The sequence below is a fragment of the Corvus kubaryi genome, unplaced genomic scaffold, assembly GCF_017639235.1.
Source record: "Corvus kubaryi isolate FWS band 111438036 unplaced genomic scaffold, C.kubaryi_AGA036_p1.0 37385, whole genome shotgun sequence".
In the NCBI taxonomy this organism is placed as follows: domain Eukaryota; kingdom Metazoa; phylum Chordata; class Aves; order Passeriformes; family Corvidae; genus Corvus; species Corvus kubaryi.
The window spans coordinates 15,336,728-15,359,215 of record NW_024581127.1 but is presented as its reverse complement, the minus strand read 5'-3'; the positions used below and the strand labels follow the sequence as shown (position 1 = coordinate 15,359,215).

Sequence of the window (22,488 nt, the reverse complement as noted above, 5' to 3'; positions counted from 1 at the left end):
TATATTTTGCCACTTGCTACTTAAATGACTTTTACAATATATCTGTATTTTAATGGTAGCAACTCTCAGTGCTCAGTGTTATTATCAGTAAGAACAGCCCAGCATCTGGACTTCTGGAGACAGATGTTATCTTGCTAATTTACAGAATCACAGAATGAGTCATGTTGGAAGGGAGCACAGTGGATCGGTCATCTGGTCCAGCCTCCCCGCTCAAGCAGGGTCATCCCAGAGCACATGACACTGATTTGTATCCAGATGGTTCTTGAATATCTCCAGTGAGGGGGACTCCACCACCTCTCTGGGCAGCCTGTTCCAGTGCTCAGTCACCCACACAGTAAAGAAGTTCTTCCTCGTGTTCAGGTGGAACTTCAAGTGCACCAGTTTCTGCCCGTTGCCTCTTGTTCTATTGCTTGGCACTGCTGAGCAGAGCCTGGCATCATCCTCCCTTCAGATACTGATAGACATTGATGAGGTCCCCTCTTATTTGTCTTTTCTTGAGCCTGAATGTGCCTGGCTCCCTCAATCTTTCCTCATAACAGAGTTGCTTCAGTCCCTTAATCATCTTCATAGCCCTCCACTGGACCTGCTTCAGAAGCTCCATGTCTCTGATGTACTGATGAGCCCTTGACCTGCTGGCAATGCTCTTCCGAATGTACACTAGACCTTCTTGGTTTATGTATTTAAACTTATGTAATTAATAATTTATGTATTTAAATCACAGTGCACTAAAATAAAATGAATAGGAAATGAGAAAAACACGTAAATACTTATTTAAAAGGTGTCTGCCTCTATTACAGTGTCACAGCATGACGGCATAATGAATGTTTGTCCTTTTACAGTTTTCTGGCAATGCATTCAGTGATTAATTAACATTTGAGTTCAAGAATGGTTGAGCTTTTGATGGGATATCCTCCCTTTTTGGATGAGGGTGAAAGAGCAGAGGAGGCTGCTGTCCTGCTAAAGTTCTTTATTTCGTAGTCTCATAGTTTTCTGAAGGTAGAGTTCGAAGGGGTTACATGATAAGGCCAAGCAGCAACAGCAGCACCAGCAGGCAAACAGCAAGTAGAAAACAGCTTCTTCTTCTTCTCTAAACTTACAGAAATGTGGATTATATTTGTTAATTGACCAATAAAATTAACACACGATTCTAGTTTTTCTTTTCTTAACCTATCCTGGTCTAATTCTAGTAGTTGTAAGTCTTACACAAATGTTACATAGGTATTACACAGATTTGCATATATAGTTTCTATCAGCTCTTTTTGTTTATGTGAACACTCTGTCTAAAAAATGTGAACAATATAGTTCCATCTATGTTTGTATAAAGTAAAGAAATTCTGTGAAGGTTACACTGCTGCAGTAGGAACTGTGTTTAAGGTCTCTGCTGCAGCTTTTCAATGTTTAAAGCACTTAGCATATATTTCTACTAAAAGTTAAAAATCTATATTTCTATTTCACTTTGGTGTGACTTCATGTATCTCAGCTTATCCAAAGGTTTTATTCAACCCCTTTACTTTGGCTTTCCTCTGGGCCTGGGTTCAGAGGAGCTCTCACTCCAACAAAGAACAAACTCTTTCTCTTCATGGCTCAGAAGGTTTCAAAGTTGGCACTTCCCTCCTGTTTCTCTCCCATTTTCAGCTAGAAGGATGCAGCCTTATCCTGTATTCTGTGTGCTGATCCAGTTATGGTTAAACCATCACACCCAGTACCCTGTATTTAACCAGTTCTCCTATATTTTGCTCCTTTTCCCTATCAACTAGCCTGCCTCCCCATACTCAATTGAGAGTCACATGTACAATCCTGCTCCCTCAATGTGGCAACCTCATCCAGCTTCACCTTAGAAGTCTTGGCCCTGACACCTTACAAAGTCCCTTGCCAGGTGGCACAGGCCTTTCCACAGTGTCACTTGTGGCTCCCACCTGATGTGCCACAGAACTGCCCTGCAGTCCATTCCCTTCCTAGGGCACTGCAGTCCAACAGGCTACATTACAAGAACATATATCCATTCTACAGCTTGCTTGGTAGGAACCACTGCCAGCATTAGGAGAGGGTAGAATATTTCTTGATGCTCCTTGGACCTCAGACTTTGGTGAAGCCACTAATGAAATAAGTTCAGTTGTGATTCATAACTGACTGATTTGGCTTACTAAATTGAACCGGACATAGCTGTCTCTCTAAGCCACATCACAGATTTGTGTAAATGTACACAGCATGGAAATTGCACTACTAAGGATGGTAGAATGGGCTCCTCCTGCCAAATTTAATCCTAAAATAGAATCTGGAGGTATTAACTCTATGTCAGAGTGTGAGTTTTGTGCACAGCGTTGATACTGACTTCTTTCAGGAGCTCGGTCTTTATATGCTTTCACCACACTGCAAGATTCCAAAGAGTATGCAAAGCTAGAGAGACACAGATGGAACAAAATGTGTGGTGAGAGGGCTGGATTTTTTGTTCCTCCAACATCTCCACTCCCTCAGGCCCCCGCCGCCCCCCTCCCCCTGCAGCTGCCTTAGGATGTCTGCCTAAATCCAAGCCTGACTACTCAGGTTTTAAACCCAGGCCTTCCTCCATGTGCCAGATCGTTCTTAGCACAGGAGTACCATCTTCCATGCATTTGCTGCTTGTTTGGAAACTATGCTTCAAGTTTTGCCCAAATTGCAGAGGATGGAGTGGTTAAGAAGTTCAGCCTTTTTGGTCTCTTGATCTCCTTGGACATACGCAAATTTCAGGACATCTGTTGGATGCCAAAATTCTTGGGCTCAGAGGTCTCCTCAGCCCACAGTCCTGGTGCAGCTCAGCACCTCTGAACTGCAGCAATTGTCCAGGCACTCCTGACAGCTCTGGAAGTCCACAGAAAAGAGTTCACAGTCACTCCTAGTAAACACTGTTTTATGCTGGTAATCTTGATAGGTTTCTAAGATGATGCATGGTCTCTCTTCTACATATTTACATATCTTCATGAAAACAGATGATCTATTAGCTATTTTTAACTGTAATGTTCTCATAATTGGTTTTATTTTCTCTTTGATCTTTCCGTAAGGATTTATCCTCTTCAGGATTAAGTTCTGTTAATGCCTTGAGTTCTGTGGTTTGAATACCTTGCATTCCTGATTTCCCTCTCCTTCTCAGAAGGCTTCTACTAAAACAGCGCATTGAAATTTCCATTGCTTTATTCTTGTTGTGCTTATACACTGTTGCCTGGGAACAGTATTACCCAGGTGTGCTAGTAGTTAGGCAACAAGTTAAACTGAAAATATTGTGAGACTTGATACAAGAAATCAGGGGGAGCCTATGCTTATTTTAAGGGACTGCCTCTGCATTGATTTATAATGCACCATTAGTAGATGGAAAATTGTATCACTGGGGACTTGCTATAGCAGCAACAGGTTTTTCATGTGGGTTTTTTTTTTTGCTTTGATTTACAGTGTATCCCTTATGTGATCCTCTTGTTATAATGGCATTCAATGTAATCTGACATAAATATCTAGGTACTCCAAAGAGCTATATACTGTAATAAAGTGTAATTTACAGAAAGTATTTCTGAAATACATAATACAAAAAACCTCAGGAGGGTACTTGTTGCCAGTAGTACAGTGCTTTCACAGTAGCAGAAACCAATTACATGGCACGCAAATGAGTTACACCTTCCTTAGTAACTAATGTAAAATGAAAGATTTAAGAGAAACATTGGCCTGGCTATATTTCCATTTCTAGGAGTTCAGGCTAGAATTTGAATCTCTGATTCATGTATTAAAAACATCCAAGGATATGTTTAGTCAGGAATGAAAATTCAGAAGTCAGAAATTGCCATCCAGCTCAGTGTTGAAGGCGATCACAGTAATGTCAGCTTGTTTCTCCTGCACTCTACAAGCTGCTTGCTACTCATTCCATCCCAAGTCTGTGCTGGGTCTTACCTGTCATTTTCCAGTTACCAGTGATCCTGAGGAAGGCACACTCCTCCTCTTTGCAGCCTCAAGGAGTTGCACTAGAGACAAAAGTGCCTCAATTGAAGCACATTCAGGAGATGGCATTTTGGTGGCAAGTCCCTGGTTGTTGGTTTCCCTTGCAGCAGAAATCTACTAAGTGACCATAATTTTATCAACTTTAGATTTGAAGAATATTTCTTTTGAACATTGTTTTCACTGTAAAAGCTCTCCTCCAAGTAGTCTGGGGTCCAGCATTTGATGCAGGTGATGATTCTGAAAACAATTAAAGCCCAAGTAGCAAAGCTTGGGCCAATCGGTCTTTCTGAAGACAGAACGGTCCTGCAAACCTAGTGCTGTCAAGAATAAAATCTTGCTTGATCTGAGTAGCAGATTACAGAAAGGGCAGAAAGCAAAAAAGCAATCCACTCTGCCGCACAGTTCCGGCCCTTCACAGCTTTGAAGATGACTTTGAATAATTCCATACATCAAATAATCTATTCAAGGCATCAGTGCATGCTCATTAGTTTCCTCTTGTCTTTTCCAGGTGTGAGGACGGAGGCTGCAGTTGCCAATATAACCTCCCTTTAAAAGGCTTTGACAGAAGGCCCTACATGCATGTTATGTTGAGACTTACCCAGGACTAAAATTGGCATCATGTCTTTGACATTGAAGGAAGCAAACAAAACATTCCTGACTACATTCCTTATTGATAGTGTGCTTACTCTAAATGTTCTTCTCTCTTAATTAGATTGTGATACGTGATTACGACTTTTGTCTTACTCAACAACAGAAGGGAAATCCTGGACTCGCTAAAGTCAATGGGAGATTTTGCGTTGACCATGTGTAGTGTGAATTTTTCCAGACACTTCATAGAGCTGCTCAAATTCTCCTCTGGTGTGGACTCTCACTGACATTTATTTATGATATACATATACCCTTCTTAAGGAAGTTTTGGCAATGCTCCTGGATGAGATCTCTATTCACTCCCGCCCTTAACCTAAGAAGCAGCCAAACTGTGGTCATTCTGTTTCTCTTGGGATCAAACTACGTTATTTGGGTCTGGGATGCGAGCATATTTACACATTTGTTAATTGTATCCGAAGTTGAGTGTATCTGAAAACTGTTAAGACAGAGAACAGTGAGATTTATATGTCTGATATCCTGGCAACATGGTGATGGATGCTGTTTTGGTTTCTGTTATGGGAGGACTGAGAGAAATTTGTCTTCCCTTCAGTTAAGTGTATAACTTCAGGTTTCAGAATTATGTATTCTGTTTATTTTTCAGCTGAAAACCGTATTCAATGTGCATTTCACAGCTAAGAAATTTCTTTGCTGTCAAAAAAGTATATGCAATTGTTTATTTATTTAATAGTATTGCTGTACCACGGTCTGAAAACAGCTTTTTGTTATTTGCTCAGAGATTTTTTTCTGAAGCTGAGATTACTACACTGAGTGACATTGATCATACTGGCTTTGGGGGGAGACTTCCCTGTGAGTGAAAGTTTGCGAAGTCTGTAGACTTCTTATTTGTTGGTATTCTCAAGTCCTTGATCTTATTTATTGTTCTACATTGATAATGTATGAATCCCAAGCTTCAAGGCTCCTGCCAAACTCGATTTATTTTTTCTTAACATCTTGAGGTATCATTTCTCCAGAGATTTCCCTTTCTATCTTCAAAGCATCAAAAATTGGCTCAAACTAAAGAGAATGATACACTTAGTCTGTGGTTAGTGTATTTTACTTGTCTGTTAAAAGCCAAAGCACTTGCCAAATGTGGGGTAAGAAAGAAATTTCTTAGTATATTAGATTGGCATGGATAACTTCTTCCCTTTCCTTTATAGTGCAGACTATCATCCACTCTTTAACATAGGCATCTTCACCAAAGAGATTCCTCATTATTGCAATGCCGGAATATTGGTGGTGCCATAAACCTCTCTCATTTTACAGTACTTGACTTCCACTGCAAAGGTTTTAAGTTTGCTACAGGGTATTGAACAGTTTCTTGGTGCATTTTTTTTTGTGGCTTGTAATGTGTGAGAATGGTTAGATTGTGTGTTTTGCCCCAAAGTTCTTCACATACCGAAAAGCAAACAGATTGACTGATCCTCACTCCTGTATGGTAACTGCGAAAATGTTTCCTGCAAGAAATCAGGTTCTGGGGGTGTGTTTTTGTGTGTTTCCACTTGATTTTTCTCATAACATTATCATTTTTGTGGTGGTGATGAGTTAAGAAGATTAGGAATTATCTCTTCTTTTGTTGTGCTTATAAAAACATTCTGATTTATCATTCTAGTTTTTTTAAAGCAAGCTTCTCCAGAAAGCTTGAACTATTCTAAAATGCTTTTATATGATAGTTTGAGAGGTAGAGAGATTCTCTCTTGGGAATCTGGGACTTGTACAAAGTCATAGATTACTGTCTGGAAGGGACTTTGAGGAGGTCTGTAGTGTGGCTTCCTGCTCAAAACAGGGTCAGTGCTTTAGTACTGACACCAGGTTGCTTGGCACTTTCTGCAATTGGTCTTGAAAACCTCTAACAGCTGATTCCTCTCTGGACAGCCTGTCCCAATGCTAATCATCCCACAATTACATTTTTTCTTATAATCTAGTTGTGACTTCTGTTGTTTCAGTGTATGCTAAGTGGTCCCACCGTACACCGCCTTAAAAAGCCTGACTTTATCTGTTCAACAATCTCCTTGTAAATACTCTAAGGCTGCTGCTAGTCTTCCCAGAGCTTGTTCCTTAAGAGTGAGTGCTCCAGCCTCTGACCATCTTGGTAGTCGTCTGATGGACTTGATCAAATATGTGAATATCCTTCTTGTACAGGGGACCCAAAACTGGATGCAGTATTCCAGATGCATCCTTACTAGTCTCAAGTCCACTGGCTGCTCTCTGACTTGATAGAAGTATGCATGCCTTTTGATGTCCCTGGGGATGTGTAACTACATCCAAACCCCAAAAGTCTGGACTAGAGCCCCCTTTTTCAGCAAAGTTTGTAGTGTACAAAGTCTAAATCTTCCTATCCCATCCCTGCATGTTCTTTTGCTCCATTAATATATTTGTCTTATAAATGATTGGTAATCATACTCCCAAAACAGCAATACACTTTACATTTTAAAAATTGTCACTAGCATCTGTTTCACTATATTAAAGTTGCCATAGTTTTCTGTTCAGCTAAACAGAATATATATATCGAAAAAACCCTAGATCTAGAGTAAGTTACAAATGATTCAATAGAAGTAGATATATATGATAAACTAATATTGTATTTGCTTAGTTTTCAATTTGAAAAACATGGAACCAAAATAATCTCATCATGTCTAGTCACATAGCCCTTTATTACAAAATTTGTATTTTGCTTGCTTTTTTTTCCACTTGTGAGAGCGTTTCACATCCTAAGAAACAGAAGTACTTTGTTTCTTGGTGTACTTTCTTCTGTTTCTTTTTTAAAACATGAAGGAATATATAAGGAAGAGTACATTTAAAGGCTATTAAGGTTGCACAGTTAGTCACTTAAAAGCTGGTAGCAGCCCAAATTAGGTTTGAAAGTAAATGAAATGTACACATAGCAAACTGGGAGGAGGTCTGAATGTAGGGAAATCTACTACACATAAAAGGTTTTTTAGATGCTGTTCAGTACATCTGGAAAAAAAACCTCTAAAACCTGCAGAGTGCCCTGGAGAAAATGAATGCCAAAAGAGGCACAAGGTGTCAGAGAACAAAAACCAATCCATGATTTCAGCTGAAGTTTGGTAACTGAACAGACTCGTGCAATTCAATGCATGGCCCTGAGCAGTGGTGGTGTGATGTCATAGGCACTAATCATACACTTAAAGCTCTCACATGCTGCGTGCTTTGCCAGGCTGAGCCTCCACAGTGAGACATTATGGGATAAGTAGGGAATGTTGAAACCACATGTTGCAGCCACATGGTTCAATTATGGTCATTGCTCTACAAGACATTGATCAACAAGGGGGCTTCAAACAGAAGCAACAAAATAGGTGACAGTAATATCATTACTTTGGGCTTATACAGGTGTGAAGAAGAATCAAATTGTTCTGTAATATATTTCTATGCTATATGTAGCATGTATTTAGCATATTTAGAATGTATATTAATTATGTCTGTGTGCATATATGTGATATATGAAAAAGTTCAAGGAAATTAAAAATATAGTACTTGAACAAATAAAATATTCTTATTACATGCAGGGGAATGACAACTGTACAAACACCAGGTGGGATCCTGTCTGGAATGAAGCCAAAATGAATTTTGGCACTGGGTCTAGGTGTGGCCATAGTTTCCTGAGTGCTTAAATACAACATGCCTTGTTGTCCAGCTGACTGCAGAGATGCTTATATACTCTATATAATATAGAGTACATAATGGACATAAATTCTATATAATTTCCTATTCATAACAGTCATGGGTATCCTCTATGACTTCTGTAAAATTCATCCATATTTTTCCTCTTCATTTCAAGTAAGATAATTCGAAAGTCTTTTAGGGAAATACCTAATATTAGAGCTTAAAAGATGAAAGATGTCTCTGTTTTAGTGTGTACATATGCAGTGGAGTTTTGTGCCTTGACAAAAGTCACAATTGCATGGCCAAAATTGAATTTTAGTCTACCTCATCTATTATACAGTATCTGCCTGAACTAGTGATGTATAATAAAATTTACTACAGGGCATGGGTTTTGGTACTTGTTCAACCTACAAGTAACAATATGGTGCCAAACCTTTCCTACACATGAAAATCTTCAGATTCATCTTCCTCAAATGCATCTCACATTTAAGAGGTCAGTTTCATTGTTAATATTTTCAAGCCTTGATTGTTGATAATAATGAATGGGAGAATAATACTGGAGATCTGATACTGTAGGTGAGTACTTCTCTTTGGGACAGTTACTAAAGTCACAGTTAATTATATATTCTAGATATCAATGTATTGGATCTCTTATTTACATGTGAAAAATAATGGTCTGTGATCTAGAATGAATTAAATTCTTGACAATTAAGCATTGCTGAGATAAAAAAGTAGGAATGCTTTGGAAAGCTATACAGCAAAAACAAGAATGCAGAAAAATTACTATTTCAGGCCCCAAGAGAAAGAAACCTCATAATACAGTTTTGTATTCTGTAGGATGCCTCTATATGATAAAAAGTAATTTGTTAAATGACAGTTGCCTTATTACAGTACCATAAGATTTCCAAACTTCTTTTGCAGACTTTTGCCCACCCGGTGAAGTTTAACTCTGACGTTGGGGCTTTTGAAGTAGTTAATTATCCCCCACGATGCCTGGAACGCCAGCCGAAAAAGATTCTACATGATCAGAAACCTCCAAGCCCCGTTTATGATGTTCTAAGGAAAGCAGAGAATGATGGGCAGCTCTCCAAAATGCACAGTGCTTCTCCGACCTTCGGTATTGATCCAAATTACAACACTATGGTAAGCATCTTATAGCCCCTGAGTTTATATTTAGATCTTACTGTAGAAATACTGGCAATACTTATTGTTGTGTTTGGCTTGGTAGCTTGGGAAAAATGTTAATTTATGTTAGGAAAACATAATGATGGGCCAAATTATGCCCTGTAATGCACATGTGTCTAGCAGACAAGTGAATGGAATTACAGATGCACATCCTGTAGCACAGAATTTTGAAGATTCTGTAGGGCAGGGTTCAACTGTGTGGTCTGAATACTTTTTAATATTAAAAGAAAAAATATTATGACAACAGTTACTTTACTAGTGATCCCTGGAATGTGCAAATTGACTGAAACTAATGCAGCTCAGTCTTTCCTTATTAATTAATTTCCTTGTGTGGCTATGAGCTCATCGGTGGTCTGGCAACACATAAGTCTCTCTTCCATTAATTCCTAAAGGATTTACATGGTTAGCATCAATTGAAATGGCCAGAAAAAATAATCTTTGGCAAGAAGAGAGCTAAATTAATGGAAAAATGGGTTGGAATTCAGAAAAAAAAATCCGGTTTCAGGCTTGCTTAGACAGTATCAGTTTTGGTATTCTTACCTGCCTACTTCCCGGGCCATCTTCATCACAAACTAGGAAGGTTAAAATCAGGAGTTGAAGCATCTTATGCACCTGAGAGAATACAAGTTGGTATAATTGGATGTGGGACTTTAAAGAAAATGTTTTGAGGACAAAAAGTATTTCACTGGGTTGCTTGGTTTGTTCCTTTCTTGCTTATTTTGCATGGATGTGACTGACATGACTTCATTTTATTCAAGGCCAGTCTAAGCTCTTGCTACATTTTTTGCAGTGGCTGCTCAAAATTATGTCATATCTGGAAAGCTGAGAGAAAAGCAGGGAGTTATAACAGACTGCTGCTTTTCTCCATATAAGATTAATGATTTTCAGAAAAGAAAACAGTGTTGAGAGAGGTCAAAAGGCAATGATGTTTAACAAAATTATACGAATGTGATATTGCACTTATCTGCATTTAAACTGGACAAATGATACAAAAGGACAAGGCCCACAGACATGCCTACCAAGTTAATTAATGATTTTCACAAATACTTTGCTTGAGAGCACAAAAGCAGAAGAGGCTACTCTTGATTTCTTATTTCCTCTCAGTATTAAACTGAGGAAATGCTGTGTGTTTGTGCAAGTGTGGCTCTCTGGGCTAACCTCCCATCCTTACCACAGTGGATGGCCTTTCTTGAGAAATTCAAAGCCATTTCACTATTACTTTCTTCTTTCAGGTGGTCTGGAGAAACAGGGCTTCTGTATTATTTAAGATTCCATTTCTTTCCCTGGGATATTTTCCATAAATGGGAAGCATAATAGCCTTTTGAGGAGCAATATGCCTCAGTACCCTTTCTTCTCCTTTTGGGTGGAAAGGGTGGTATTTCTTCTTATTTTTGATTCCTCCTTTACTGGATGGGCAACACAGATGCCTCATCCAGTTCAGCTTGGCATCTCAAGTCTGAGCAGGAAAAAAATGGCCTGTGAAACAGCTTGCCCCCAATGGTTACTGAAACTACACAAGGTGAAAGAAGTCAGCTCCATTCATTGTACTACAATGACCTAACCAAGAGAAGCCACCCCAGATCAACTCTTATCAAGTAGTTCTGTTCAAATCAAATAGGATTTGATCTTTCAGTCGTCAGGTGATGCTGTTTGCTTTGCTTTGGCTGCCTTCACACCGACTGAAGAAATTGACAGTTGTTTTGAATGTTACATTGCTTACAAAAAGTCACCTTGAGTGGTCATCACTGGCAGGTTACTTATGGAAAGGAATTATGACTGGAAAATCCTAGTAGGCCTTTCAGGCTATGGCCTGAATTTAAACACATCTTGACTAAGAAATACACTCAGTGGTATTTTTCTCTGTATTTTACTTCCTTCTCAGATTGTTACAGATTTACAGATAAGCAAAAGTTCTCTGCATGCGTGTTTGCAGATTAGCAAATCATTGATGTGGAAATAGGTGTCTTCTCATCGATAGTCAATATCAATGGTGTAAAATATGTTGAAAAAAGAAATCTGTGGACTTGTGTAGAATTGATCACAACTATGGAAAGAAACTGGCTGGCATCCCACATACCTTACTTCAGAGAAACCCCAGTTCAGCAAAGCACTTAAGTATGTTTTTCACTTTAATCACAGGAAGTTAAACACATGCTTAAACTTAAACATGTGCTAAAAGCTTTGCTGGATCAGGTCCTAGCAAGGCCTAAGGCTGGTTGGGTCAGGAAGCTAACCAAGGTAACAAACCCCATCAAATTAAATGTAGCATCTTTCTCTGGGGATGGGGAAAGAATAGAGATTCTTTCCTTCTGATATGACATACAGTTTTGCGTACCAGCCATATACAGACGTGAGCATGTTATGAATCATTCAGATAAAAAACTGGGCTGTAAGTCAGTAAATGCATAAATATTAAATGCCAAAATAAAGAGACTATCTTCTGTATTTCAAAAAAACTTGTCAATTGCCAAAAAGAAGCATACACTGTGTGGTTGGGAGTAATTAGTCTCCATCTCCACAAATTACATTGTATGAGCCACTGCCAACGTAAGCTTTCCATATTTTGAAATATTTTCTTCTCTCTAAATGAAACCACCCACTTTCTGAGTAATTCAGATTTTTTTAATCCCCTACAGATACATATGAGGCAGAAATAACCCTTGCCCCAAATGGAATATTAGCTCATGGAAAGAAAATCCAAGCTGTGATCTACATAAATTAATTACTTGATATAACAAGTAGTATCCGTCCTTGCCCAAACTTCACCTGTTTTTATGGACAAGGGTAGTTACTGCATTCTTCAAAATAATTAGTCTCACCTTCACTAAAAGGAAAAATGCACCTCAGATGAATAAAATAGATCATCCCCTAAGAGTGGGAAAAGCACACTATTAAAAAAACCCCTAGAAAGTGCTGTATGTAATTTCTAAGGGAAACAACTATGGGTTGTTATGGCCCATAGTCAGAGATCTCACTCCCTGTGTAAGAATCTAAGTGTAACTTCTTTGTTAGCTGTCTCTGTGTAGTTTGCTGCTCAACATTTCCATTTCATCCCCAAAACACTCTTTGGAGACATGTCTCTTTCTGCTTCAACGAGGCATGGAGGCTTTGACTGCCTGAGCAGAAATTTATTGTGGCTCCAGGTCACAATACACGTAGGTTTCCACTATGAAAATGACTGTGTGCGATGCAGTTATGCAACGATCCAACATAAAAGCATGAGAGGTGATAACTAATTGGATTTCTATTTGTTTGATTTTGGTTTTAATATCCACAGCTTCTTCATTCTGAAAGTATAACTTAATCTAAGGGTTCCTTAATCTTTAAATTCTTGAGGAAAAATACAGTAGCTGATATTTATAAAATGTGTTAAAAGTCAGAAAAACTAGCAGTTTTCTATTGCAGAAAATTTTTGTGCATCTAATGTGCATTTGAAATTGTACAGTAAAAGAATGATTCTTACACACATTATTTCTGAAGAAAAAACACTCATGATTTGTTACAAAAGTTGTACTCTAATAGGTGAAATCAGATTTATACCTTTTTAGCTTTTAATAGGAAAGTAATTGTTCCAGCACAAAGGTGATGTTCACTCTACATTTGTTTTCCTGAGACGATGTTTCTGTAGAAGGGGGATGTAGAGAATCTGTTACGAGGCAAATAAGCCAAGAAACTCAAGAATACTGCAAATCTTTGGCATTTCTTTTTTAATAGCAACTCAATCAAGAGCAAGCAATTCAGTGGATTAAGAAAGAAAGGCTTCCAGCATTTCTAGAAAGTGACTGTTACTTTGAATACAGGTATTGCCATCTTTTATGTTTTCTTTCAGTTTTAAATGTGTATGTTTTCCTCTTTTGTTTAATTCACCTTGGTAGTATTCTTAAAGTGGTTTTGACCATCTTTTGTTCTGTTTTCTTTATTGTAAAATTTTAGTGGCCTGCATAAAGCCAGTGACTTTTTTCACTCATCATTCCTTGACCATGAATAACATCCTATACTACACCATTACAGAGAGCAAGAATGGGATTTACTGTTTTCTAAATCTCTGTTCCTCAGAGATATCATGGTAGCAATGCATCTTTTGCTAATCAGTATGTAAGCCATATAAGTAGAAGTTTTCCAAATCCATGAAATAAATTTGGAAAAAACCAGCAAGTCTTTTTTATTTCAATTATTAATTTTGTGTCATTGGGCCCACTGTCAAGAGTTCCTTTAGCAAAGTTCTCTGTGGGATGCCATGGCATAGCTGGATGACTTACTGTTACAAACTTGCAGTGTTTTTCCAGATGTCCTTTCAGCAGATGTTCAGGAGATCTAGTGTGCTTTGTTGGAAGGACCTACCTCTCCATCCCTAAAGGCTGTGTCTAGATGCAGATGATTGTAGCTTGTTTTAGGGGCCCAAAAAGAGAGGCAGCCTGGCAGTATGGTTCACAAAACTCATGTTTACTGATTGTAATGGCAGAGTGGTTACTGGCATATAGACTTCTACAGTTAAAAAATTAAAAATGTTTTTTTATTTTCAATAACCTGGAGACTGCACTTAAGTTCAAGGGGGAAAAGTGTGCAAACTGTGAGAGTGCTGAATTATACCTTTATTAACAGCCTGCTTTAACATATCTGGGCCTCATGAAACAATAACTTTGATTGTCTGCTGTAACAAACGATTTGATCAAGCAGAGTTTGACAATTGCATAAAACCAACTTCAAGCATGTACCTAATTTCAGTTGACTTCAGGAGTTCAAGATGCTTTCCTGAATCAGAATCAAGATAACTTCAGATGCTAAAAGGGAAACTTGTGTTTCAAGACCAAGACACCCTAGCTCTAGAATTAAATCCTATTTATGTCCAATAGTGGGCACAAATAAAACTGAGCACTCGCTTGGTTGTAGGCTCAAGTGTAGGCTTCATCTTCCCTTCACATGTGACTTGGTTGGCTTGTACTTCTTTCTAACTTAACTAAGTTCTGACCAGTTCTTGAGGCCAGAACATCCTCACTGTCGTCATGTGGTTCTAAGATTTCCTTTCCTGAACTTTGTGAGGTTCACACTAACACAAAGTAGCATTGGAGAACTGTTCAGTACTATGAAATCCTCACAGAGCAGCCTGCTGGACATGAGAGTGCCAGCTGTCTTGTTACCATCTGCAAGTTCGATCAGTGTGATCAGTGCTGTGGCATTACTGCTGAAGATTGCTTATGTCGGGTACCAGAGCTGTAGTATCTGGTAGTGATACAGGGTTTCTGCAGTCTGGGAGAATAGTTCAATTTTAGTGAACAAAATGTTCAAGGGATTCTTGGCAGGGCTTGGGACTGCAGAGATATGTGCAAAATCATCCTGAAAGAAGTAATTTTTACTGGTAAAGCTTGGTAATGCAAAGTAGGGCACTATCTGTAAAGCTGGTGAGCTGTGCAGTGGCAGTACTGGCATTTACATATGTGACAGCAGGTGAAGGCTGAAATAATACATAGCTGGACTCAGTGAACCTTGTGGGTCCCTTCCAAATCAGGATATTCTATAATTCCATTATTCTATGAAAAAAGCAGATTATGAAGTTCTCTGTAGCAATTTTTTTTAGATAGACAATTTTTTTAAATTGCCAATTCTGTGGACAAATCAACTGTTTTCTCTGATTAAAAGCTAAAATTAATTATTTTCTTGTCTCAACATTTATTTTTAGACTAGCTAAATTGATATCACAGGTAGAATGGAGCAAGAGTGGCATTAATTTCGTTATAGATAGTGACTACTCTCCCTGGATATGGAAGCAACGCCCAATTTCTCCCCCTCCTGAGGAGGATGACTCTTCATTGACTATGAAGAAGTTCTATGTATCACTTGGCGAGGTAAAATAAACATGTTTAGCGGGTGTAACATCAAGATAGATTGAATGAATTGTGTAGAATTTTTGTAACTGAGGTCACAACCTAATGGGACAACTGACTCTTGAATAACCTAGTCTAGTGCAGGGGGGTTGGAAATAGATGATCTTCAAGGTCCCATTCAACCGAAACCATTTTCCGATTCTCTAAACAGCTTTTATATTCAAAGTTTTTTGTGCTATAGAAGAAGGTCGATGAGTTGTATGTAACCTAAACAGAAGCTCAGCTGATACAAGCATGCTCAGCTACTGTCATACAGCTCTCTGCACTGGGAACAATCCTTACAGAAATCTACACAAACAGACTGCACAAAATTCCTATGGACAGTAAGCTGTAGCTCTCAGAAATACTGCAATAAACAGAAAAATTTTAGTTGTTCTATGAAACTTCTTTTCATAGGCTACAGTTTCTCAGGTAAAGGATTGGTTTACATTAGCAAAACAAGATGATTCTATGAAAACTACAGATTCATCTATGCATCCTGTAGCTTCCAGTACAATTCAAGATACTCAGCATTTGCCTGGGCAGCATAAAAGAGACGAATCATTACCTGAAAAAAGTACCCATCTGGGTAAGTAACAAGGGTTCAACCCTGTGGTTTATGACACAGCTCAGACTAGGTGGAAAGAAACGGCTTTCTAAGGAATTATTGCTAACTCCACTTGTTACCTTCTGAGTATCACATGGTATCTGAGGCTTCAAACAGGCCATAGCTACAACATTAAGTGAAAGTTTGAGCTAGTAGCCAAGTAATTTCATGATAGTAGTAGCTTCTTCTCTTACACGTTTCTGTCTCATAGAAATCGGTAAGTTTCAGTTGAGATGTTCTGGGTTTTTTGGGAGGAGAGGCATTCATATGTTTTGAAAGACTTTCTTGTCTGGATTCTTTGGGTATTTGATAGTGTATGATGTGTTTCAGCCATCTTCTTAGGATATTTGTGTTGGGCACTTAAAGGTCTTTTGCCTGCCAATTTGTATGAGTCTTGTAAAATGTAATCATTTGGAATCCTATCTATCTTCAAATTTATTTGAAATTGTTCATCAGGTTTCAAAGGTCTGGGAGAGAAAATACAGATGCACATATGGACATATACCTGATTGCACAGCCTTGCTTCTGCTTTTTATGCAGTAGCAAGGTGAAGACAACCCTCAGCTCATATGTTAGTAGCTTTCTCTCTCTCCATTCTCAGAGATGTATCTCCCTCCCTAATTGTCTCAGGTTTTGTGAAATGATTCTCCATGTTTCCATTTCACAGACCTGTGTTGAGAAGCTATAATTTTTCTTTGTCAAGTGAAAACATTTGAAGTAGGTTAGAATTAATAAAAGATATTTTAAATCACACTGATTTTTATGTTAATATCAACACATTTTGCCATATGTAATTAGGAAATTATGTAAGTGCAGAGCAGGGGATCTCTATGCCATGTTCCTAATCTGAGTGTCTGTGACAGTGGCCAGCACTAGTTAGACATGTCTTATTTTCAGAGGAAGTTGAAATGAATGTCTAAGTAGTTAGACAAAGAAGCAGGTTACCTGTCTAAGAAATGCCACAAACAAGAGTTTCCTTTCCCCTTCAGGGACAGCATCTGCAAAAGCCGATGTTACCTGTGAGAGATCCAGAGAGGCTGAGGAGGGCTATTCTGTGGCCATTGCTGAACCTGCTTCCCACACACAGTTAAGAGTTTATCTAAACCCGAAGTGGGACAGTGCAGCAAAAGAAGAAAATGAACAGGGAAGCACAACTTTTCAGGCACCAGAAAAATTCATACCAGCATCTGCTCAAATTGCCATGAAGGAACCCATTTCAGAACTGACCCACCAGCCAGCTGCTGACATTGAAAGTAACGTAAAGTTCCACAGAACAGCCTGAAGTGTTTACACACAAATTAGCAAATAATGAATTTTCTCATGGTACTGCAGAGTCATTCTTTAACCAAAGTTCTTCTCCACTTACAGCTTTGGACTCCAAGGAAGACGTAAGAAAACAAGATCCTGAACAAGTAAGCTTAAGTTCAAGTTCTGAAAGTGGTGGGCCAGACAGCAGGGCTGCCTGGTGTATTAGTCATGGGACTTATGACACTGGCAACAGACATGAGTTTGAAAGATTCAAGAAGTTCATTAAAGGAACACTTGGGGAGAGATACTGGTGGCTCTGGATGGATATTGAAAGACTAAAGGCTCTTAAGAATGCTACAAGGCAACAAAGGTACTTCCCGTTATTTAACAGTTACTCCCATTGCTTTAATACTTGTAACCTGGATAGATCAATGTAGGTTTTGAGATTTCAGAATAAATTGTAATGTCTGAATAAACAGACACAATTAAGTGTGTGTCCTGACAAGGTTTGGGATGACTCTGCTGAAGCTGATAAAACTCTTTTTGCAGAGTCATGTTTGCAAAGCTTACATGAAGTCAGTATCATCATATTATTAAGGCTGTGTTAGAAAGAGATTTGGAAAACAGATGGCAACAGAAAGAAAATAAAGAATAAAAAAAAATTAAATTCACAAGTAGGACATCAGTATGGCAAACTGCTTTAATGAAAGATCCTGCTGGATTCAGACAGTCTGTTCTACAGCACTGTACATTTTGTCTTATACACAACCTGTCTCTAGTTTGTGGAAAAGTTATTTTGGTTTCTGCCACTTGCAACTAAAAACATGTTGCATGGCAACAGTTTAAGTAGTAGGATGAACTGTAGTTGGTTCTGTACAGCATTTGATGCATGCTTATGTGACTATTTTTGTTGACTGCAGGCAACTTAGTAAGATGAAAAAACTGTACCTGCTGAGCAGTGGAAACTATTTCCTCAGTTCAGAAGTGTTACTCAGACTTGAACTACTGCATGGAGATCAGTGGAATATAATGCATTTAAGACGGATTCAGCCTGAAGTAGTGAAACCGCTACTTCTTTACTGGTATGAAAAAATGGATGTAAAATAAAATTCTATTGTTTAATAAATCCCCATTTTCTTTGATAAGCCTATTATTTCATGTCACTTATCCCATTGCAATTATTAAAAGCAATGTCATTTTAAGTACTGGTACATGAATTTTTAGTTGAGCCTAAACTACACTGCAATCTGCTGAGAAGCCGGATAGATCTGCCTTAATGAGCCCTTGTTTTTCTACCAGAGCACCTGAGCTGCTTTGTGATTCTCTGCCTTGGATAGTATTTAACTAAACTTTAGTCTTCAGGATAGGAAAACCCCTCCAGGCACAGGAGATTAATTCTGTCCTAACCTGTTCCCCATACTGCTCTTCCCAAGTTCTGAGGATGCTCTGTGTGTATGTCTTTGTGGGATTTGACCCTGAGACTGTACTGTTCAATGCCTGCCATATAAAATGACTTTTACGTATTAACAGCTTAAGTGAGGATATAAAATCTAACCTATTTCCAAAATATGGGTTAAATTTTGAAGGTGTCCTCTCCTCCTCAAGGAGGTTCAACAAATTGCAGGCATAAACAAATACCTGCAGTTGTGAACTTTGCTGTGGATTCTCACATGACTTGGGGTCTCTGGCCTGTGGCCTGCAATCCTTTCCTATGCTTTGCTGCAGGATGGATGTGGCATACCTTCCTGCAGACTGATAGAAAGGCAACTGTGTAATGGTGCAGAATTTGCAACCTAAGTTTGCTTAACATGTAGTTTAGTTTTAGATTTGGAAGCACACAATATCTAAACATATCTTTGATGTGAACTGATTTTTAATTCTAGGTGCATATAGCACCATATCTTGGTACAGTAAACAACATCGCTGGGAAAAAAAAAAAAAGAAGCCAAATAGCCCAGAGTTTCATTATTTTGGAAAGTTCTACTTACTAGGTTTTTCTCCCTAGGGGTCCCAGATTTTGTATCACTCATTCAACAGCAGTAGATGCTGCCAGTGCAAAACTGAAGTTCTGGCACACATGTCAAGAGAGACCAAGAGTGGACATTGATCCTTTCCCACAAATAGTATCATTGCTACCACTGACCCAAAAGTCTGGCACACCACCTTCCCTTCTTCAGGTAAGTAGTATCACAACATTGAAAACAAAGCTTTGTCCCATCAAAAATAATGACAAAACTCCTTGAATTCAATGGAACAAGAATAAGGTACTTGGTTTTTTAGGAAATCAAGATTTAGCCAGCTGGTATATTGAAGATGGTTATGTATAAAAATGCAATAAAATTTCATTCTACTTCATGCAACAAGTTGCTATAAATTGAGTCAAATTATCTTAGTTACACCCTGGCTATTAGCTAAGTCCTTTGGATAGATATTTTAGCTGGAAGTTCTCAGAACTGCAAAATTAAGTCTCTAGCAATGCGGCTTCTGCCACTCAGCCTTGTTTTAATCCAGAGTAATTCTTACAACTTCACTGCAGTTAACCTAGATCTATTCTTCATGTCTGTAAAAAAAGCAGAATTCTGCTCATTTTCTATCACTACAGCCCTTCAATCAGCTACCCATGGTGTTGGCTTTCTGCAGAGGACCATGAGACACTCAACAGACCTTTTCACAGTTTGTAGGTTGCAGGTGGCCAGTTCAGTTTTGGCTCTTTTCCTTCTTGAAAGCCTGAATGTGAGCGGTAACTGCAATAAAAGCTATAGGTTTTCAGCAATACAGTGTTCAGCCTCAGGAAACATGGTACTTGGAGAATGTGGATTAAAACTGTGGTTTCCTTATCAAGAACTGTATAGGCTATGCCACAGATTTGTCAGCACACACTTCTGTTACTTTAAGTTGGATAGTTTGGGGCTACAGTTACTTCCTTTGAAATCTAATTCATGGAGGCAATGGAAGAAAACAGTGGGAGAGATTTCCTGTTTAGAAGAAGCTGGGTTCAGAAGCCAGGTTCCTGTTGATCATGGCAGGAATGGGAGCAAGAAGCGCCTGTGTCTTACAGTGACCAGTTCACAAGGTGTGCTAATGACCCAGGACTAGCTGTAAATCAGGCAGACAGAAACATGCAGGTTTTCCAGCCCCTGTTGAATTTGACAAAAATTATGACCTGGTACCATGAACATCACAGAGTCAGCTGATGGCCCATTTCTTGCTCTTATTTTTTTTCCCCAGAAGAAATTTGCACTTTTGAATCTTCCAGCTACACTGTGCTTGCAAGAGCTTAGAAAGGGCAGCAGCTCTGGGTGAATTTCTGAGGGCACTCTTAATGCAATTGGCATCTCCAAAAAGTCATAGCATGATTTTGTCAAAATAATCAGTGATGGTGTGGCAGAAAGACCCCTTTCTCTCCCAGTCTGAGTGATTGTATCTATCTTACAGTGAGCTGATGTAAAATAATCTTCCTAAAGTTTCACAAAACATTCACATCCTCTTCACCTGACATCCTCTGTAGTTCTGTACAATGTACTTGTAACATATTTCCACCTGTTAAAAATGTATTTTTTAAGATGTAGTGGTTATTAAGATATGCTGAAAAATCTTGAAAAATATTCAGAGATTTTTGCAGCTTGCCATTTTACATATTGTGATTGACAAGGAAGAATAGTCCTGAAAACCCTTGACTGTTTTTGAGCAGTTAATGAGAGCACATTAAGAAAACAAAAAGGTGGAAAAATAATCAGAATTGCCTTATTTTTCTGTAATGTCTTTTAGAAAAGTAGAACTAACTCACCAACAACTATTAAAACTAGCTAAACCAAATTTCTCTTTGAAGAGTTCATCAAGATTACCACCTACTCTCACAGGAACTCAGATTCTCCAAAGGGATGATATTTCTAGCAATAGAATGTGGTAAGTACTAAGTCCCTTGTGTATCTTTCTGCACACCAATATACCTCAAATATTTATGAAAGTATTTTTGATTCTACTGTTTACATGAATACTTTTCTTTAATACAATTATCTGCTTAGTGAAGCACAGTTATGGTACAGATTGTTTGCATGGAGAATTCCTTCCTAGCTGATTCGTTTCTCCCTTGTTTATGCCACAACACAAAGGGGTTTATTTCCCCAAATACAAGTGTTTTGTCTTATATAATAGTCGATATTCTATACATTCATATTCTTTAAACCTGTCTGAAATGCTAACCCTCAAAGTCTTGCTATGCCAGTGATTTCCACAGGGCTGTATGTAAAAGGTATTCCTCTACATTTTTTTTTCATTATAAGTTTGAGCTCCATGTACTTTTTCCTCTACTATTCACTATGTCATTACACCACTTTTCTGCCCCTTCTTATTTTTTCATTCTATAAGCAGCCCTAGATTTTTCTTAAATATGTATTAAAATTTTTTTGTTTGTGATCCAGGCCAACATCAGTGGGCACAGACATGATTCATAGCTTAGCTCTGGATGGGACCAAAGACTCAAAATACCAGGGTCATAGAAAGTACACCTATGCTGAGCTGCTCCATGTAAGTACTGCTTGAAAATACTAGTTGTCTTGAATTGTGGGTTAAAACATTTTATTCTGCAGTATGAAGTAGTCAATAATATGGGGAAATTGGTTTCATTTTATCAATGTCAAATCTTTATGCAGAGGTATAATTAGAATGTCTGCATTTTCTCTGTTGTATCTGTCACCTATTTGACAGGAAATCATGGCACACACAGATGTTTATTTTCACTAGAAAGTGTTGATCTTCTCCATAGTGACCATGTGTTCAGTAGGCTATTAGGGAAAACTCTCTGGATAAATGCTTCAGTGGAGTCATTGCCTAGGGAATTATACTAGACTTACAGTGAAAACTGAATCTGCCTTAGAAAGTCAGTAAAATCATAACATTCATAAGAGGAAAATGTTTCATTTGTACAATCCCTCTTTATTGCTTGTGTACTTCATTTTTTTCTTTATTGAATTATTGCCTGCTAAGCAGGTCTTCAGCGGAGCAGACCTCAGGAGAGACAGGCTTCACAGATGAGCCTTTTCTCAACAACTGCTAAAATGCTGACAAATCAAACATCTGAGATGTCAACATCTGGCAATCTAAAATTTATCCAAAACCTTTCTCATTTGTGGAATGGTCTCAAAACAGCCTGCTGTTTCATGGAGGTATTGATACCCACAGGCTTACAACTAAAAGAAAAAAAGTTAAAGAATCTGAGCCCACTCACGTGCACAGGGTTTGCTGAGCAGTTGAGTACATGCTTGTTTGTTTTGTTCTTCAAAATCACGCTTTGTTTATTACTTCACTGCAATCATTTCACTTTGTTATTTTTGACAGAAAAAAATGTTAGTCTTTGCA

General features: G+C 38.4%; 1 protein-coding gene across 1 annotated transcript in view; it reads left to right on the top strand.

Moving 5' to 3' along the window:
• Positions 1-22,488, top strand: part of RGS22 (regulator of G protein signaling 22) — a 61,087-nt gene that overhangs the window by 3,648 nt on the left and 34,951 nt on the right. The window contains exons 4-13 of the mRNA XM_042036397.1: positions 9,151-9,372; positions 13,129-13,214; positions 15,092-15,257; positions 15,693-15,864; positions 16,872-17,135; positions 17,251-17,500; positions 18,051-18,212; positions 19,136-19,307; positions 20,960-21,036; positions 21,552-21,657. Coding sequence (XP_041892331.1) covers positions 9,151-9,372; positions 13,129-13,214; positions 15,092-15,257; positions 15,693-15,864; positions 16,872-17,135; positions 17,251-17,500; positions 18,051-18,212; positions 19,136-19,307; positions 20,960-21,036; positions 21,552-21,657 — 1,677 coding nt within the window. The remainder of the gene's footprint in view (positions 1-9,150; positions 9,373-13,128; positions 13,215-15,091; positions 15,258-15,692; positions 15,865-16,871; positions 17,136-17,250; positions 17,501-18,050; positions 18,213-19,135; positions 19,308-20,959; positions 21,037-21,551; positions 21,658-22,488) is intronic.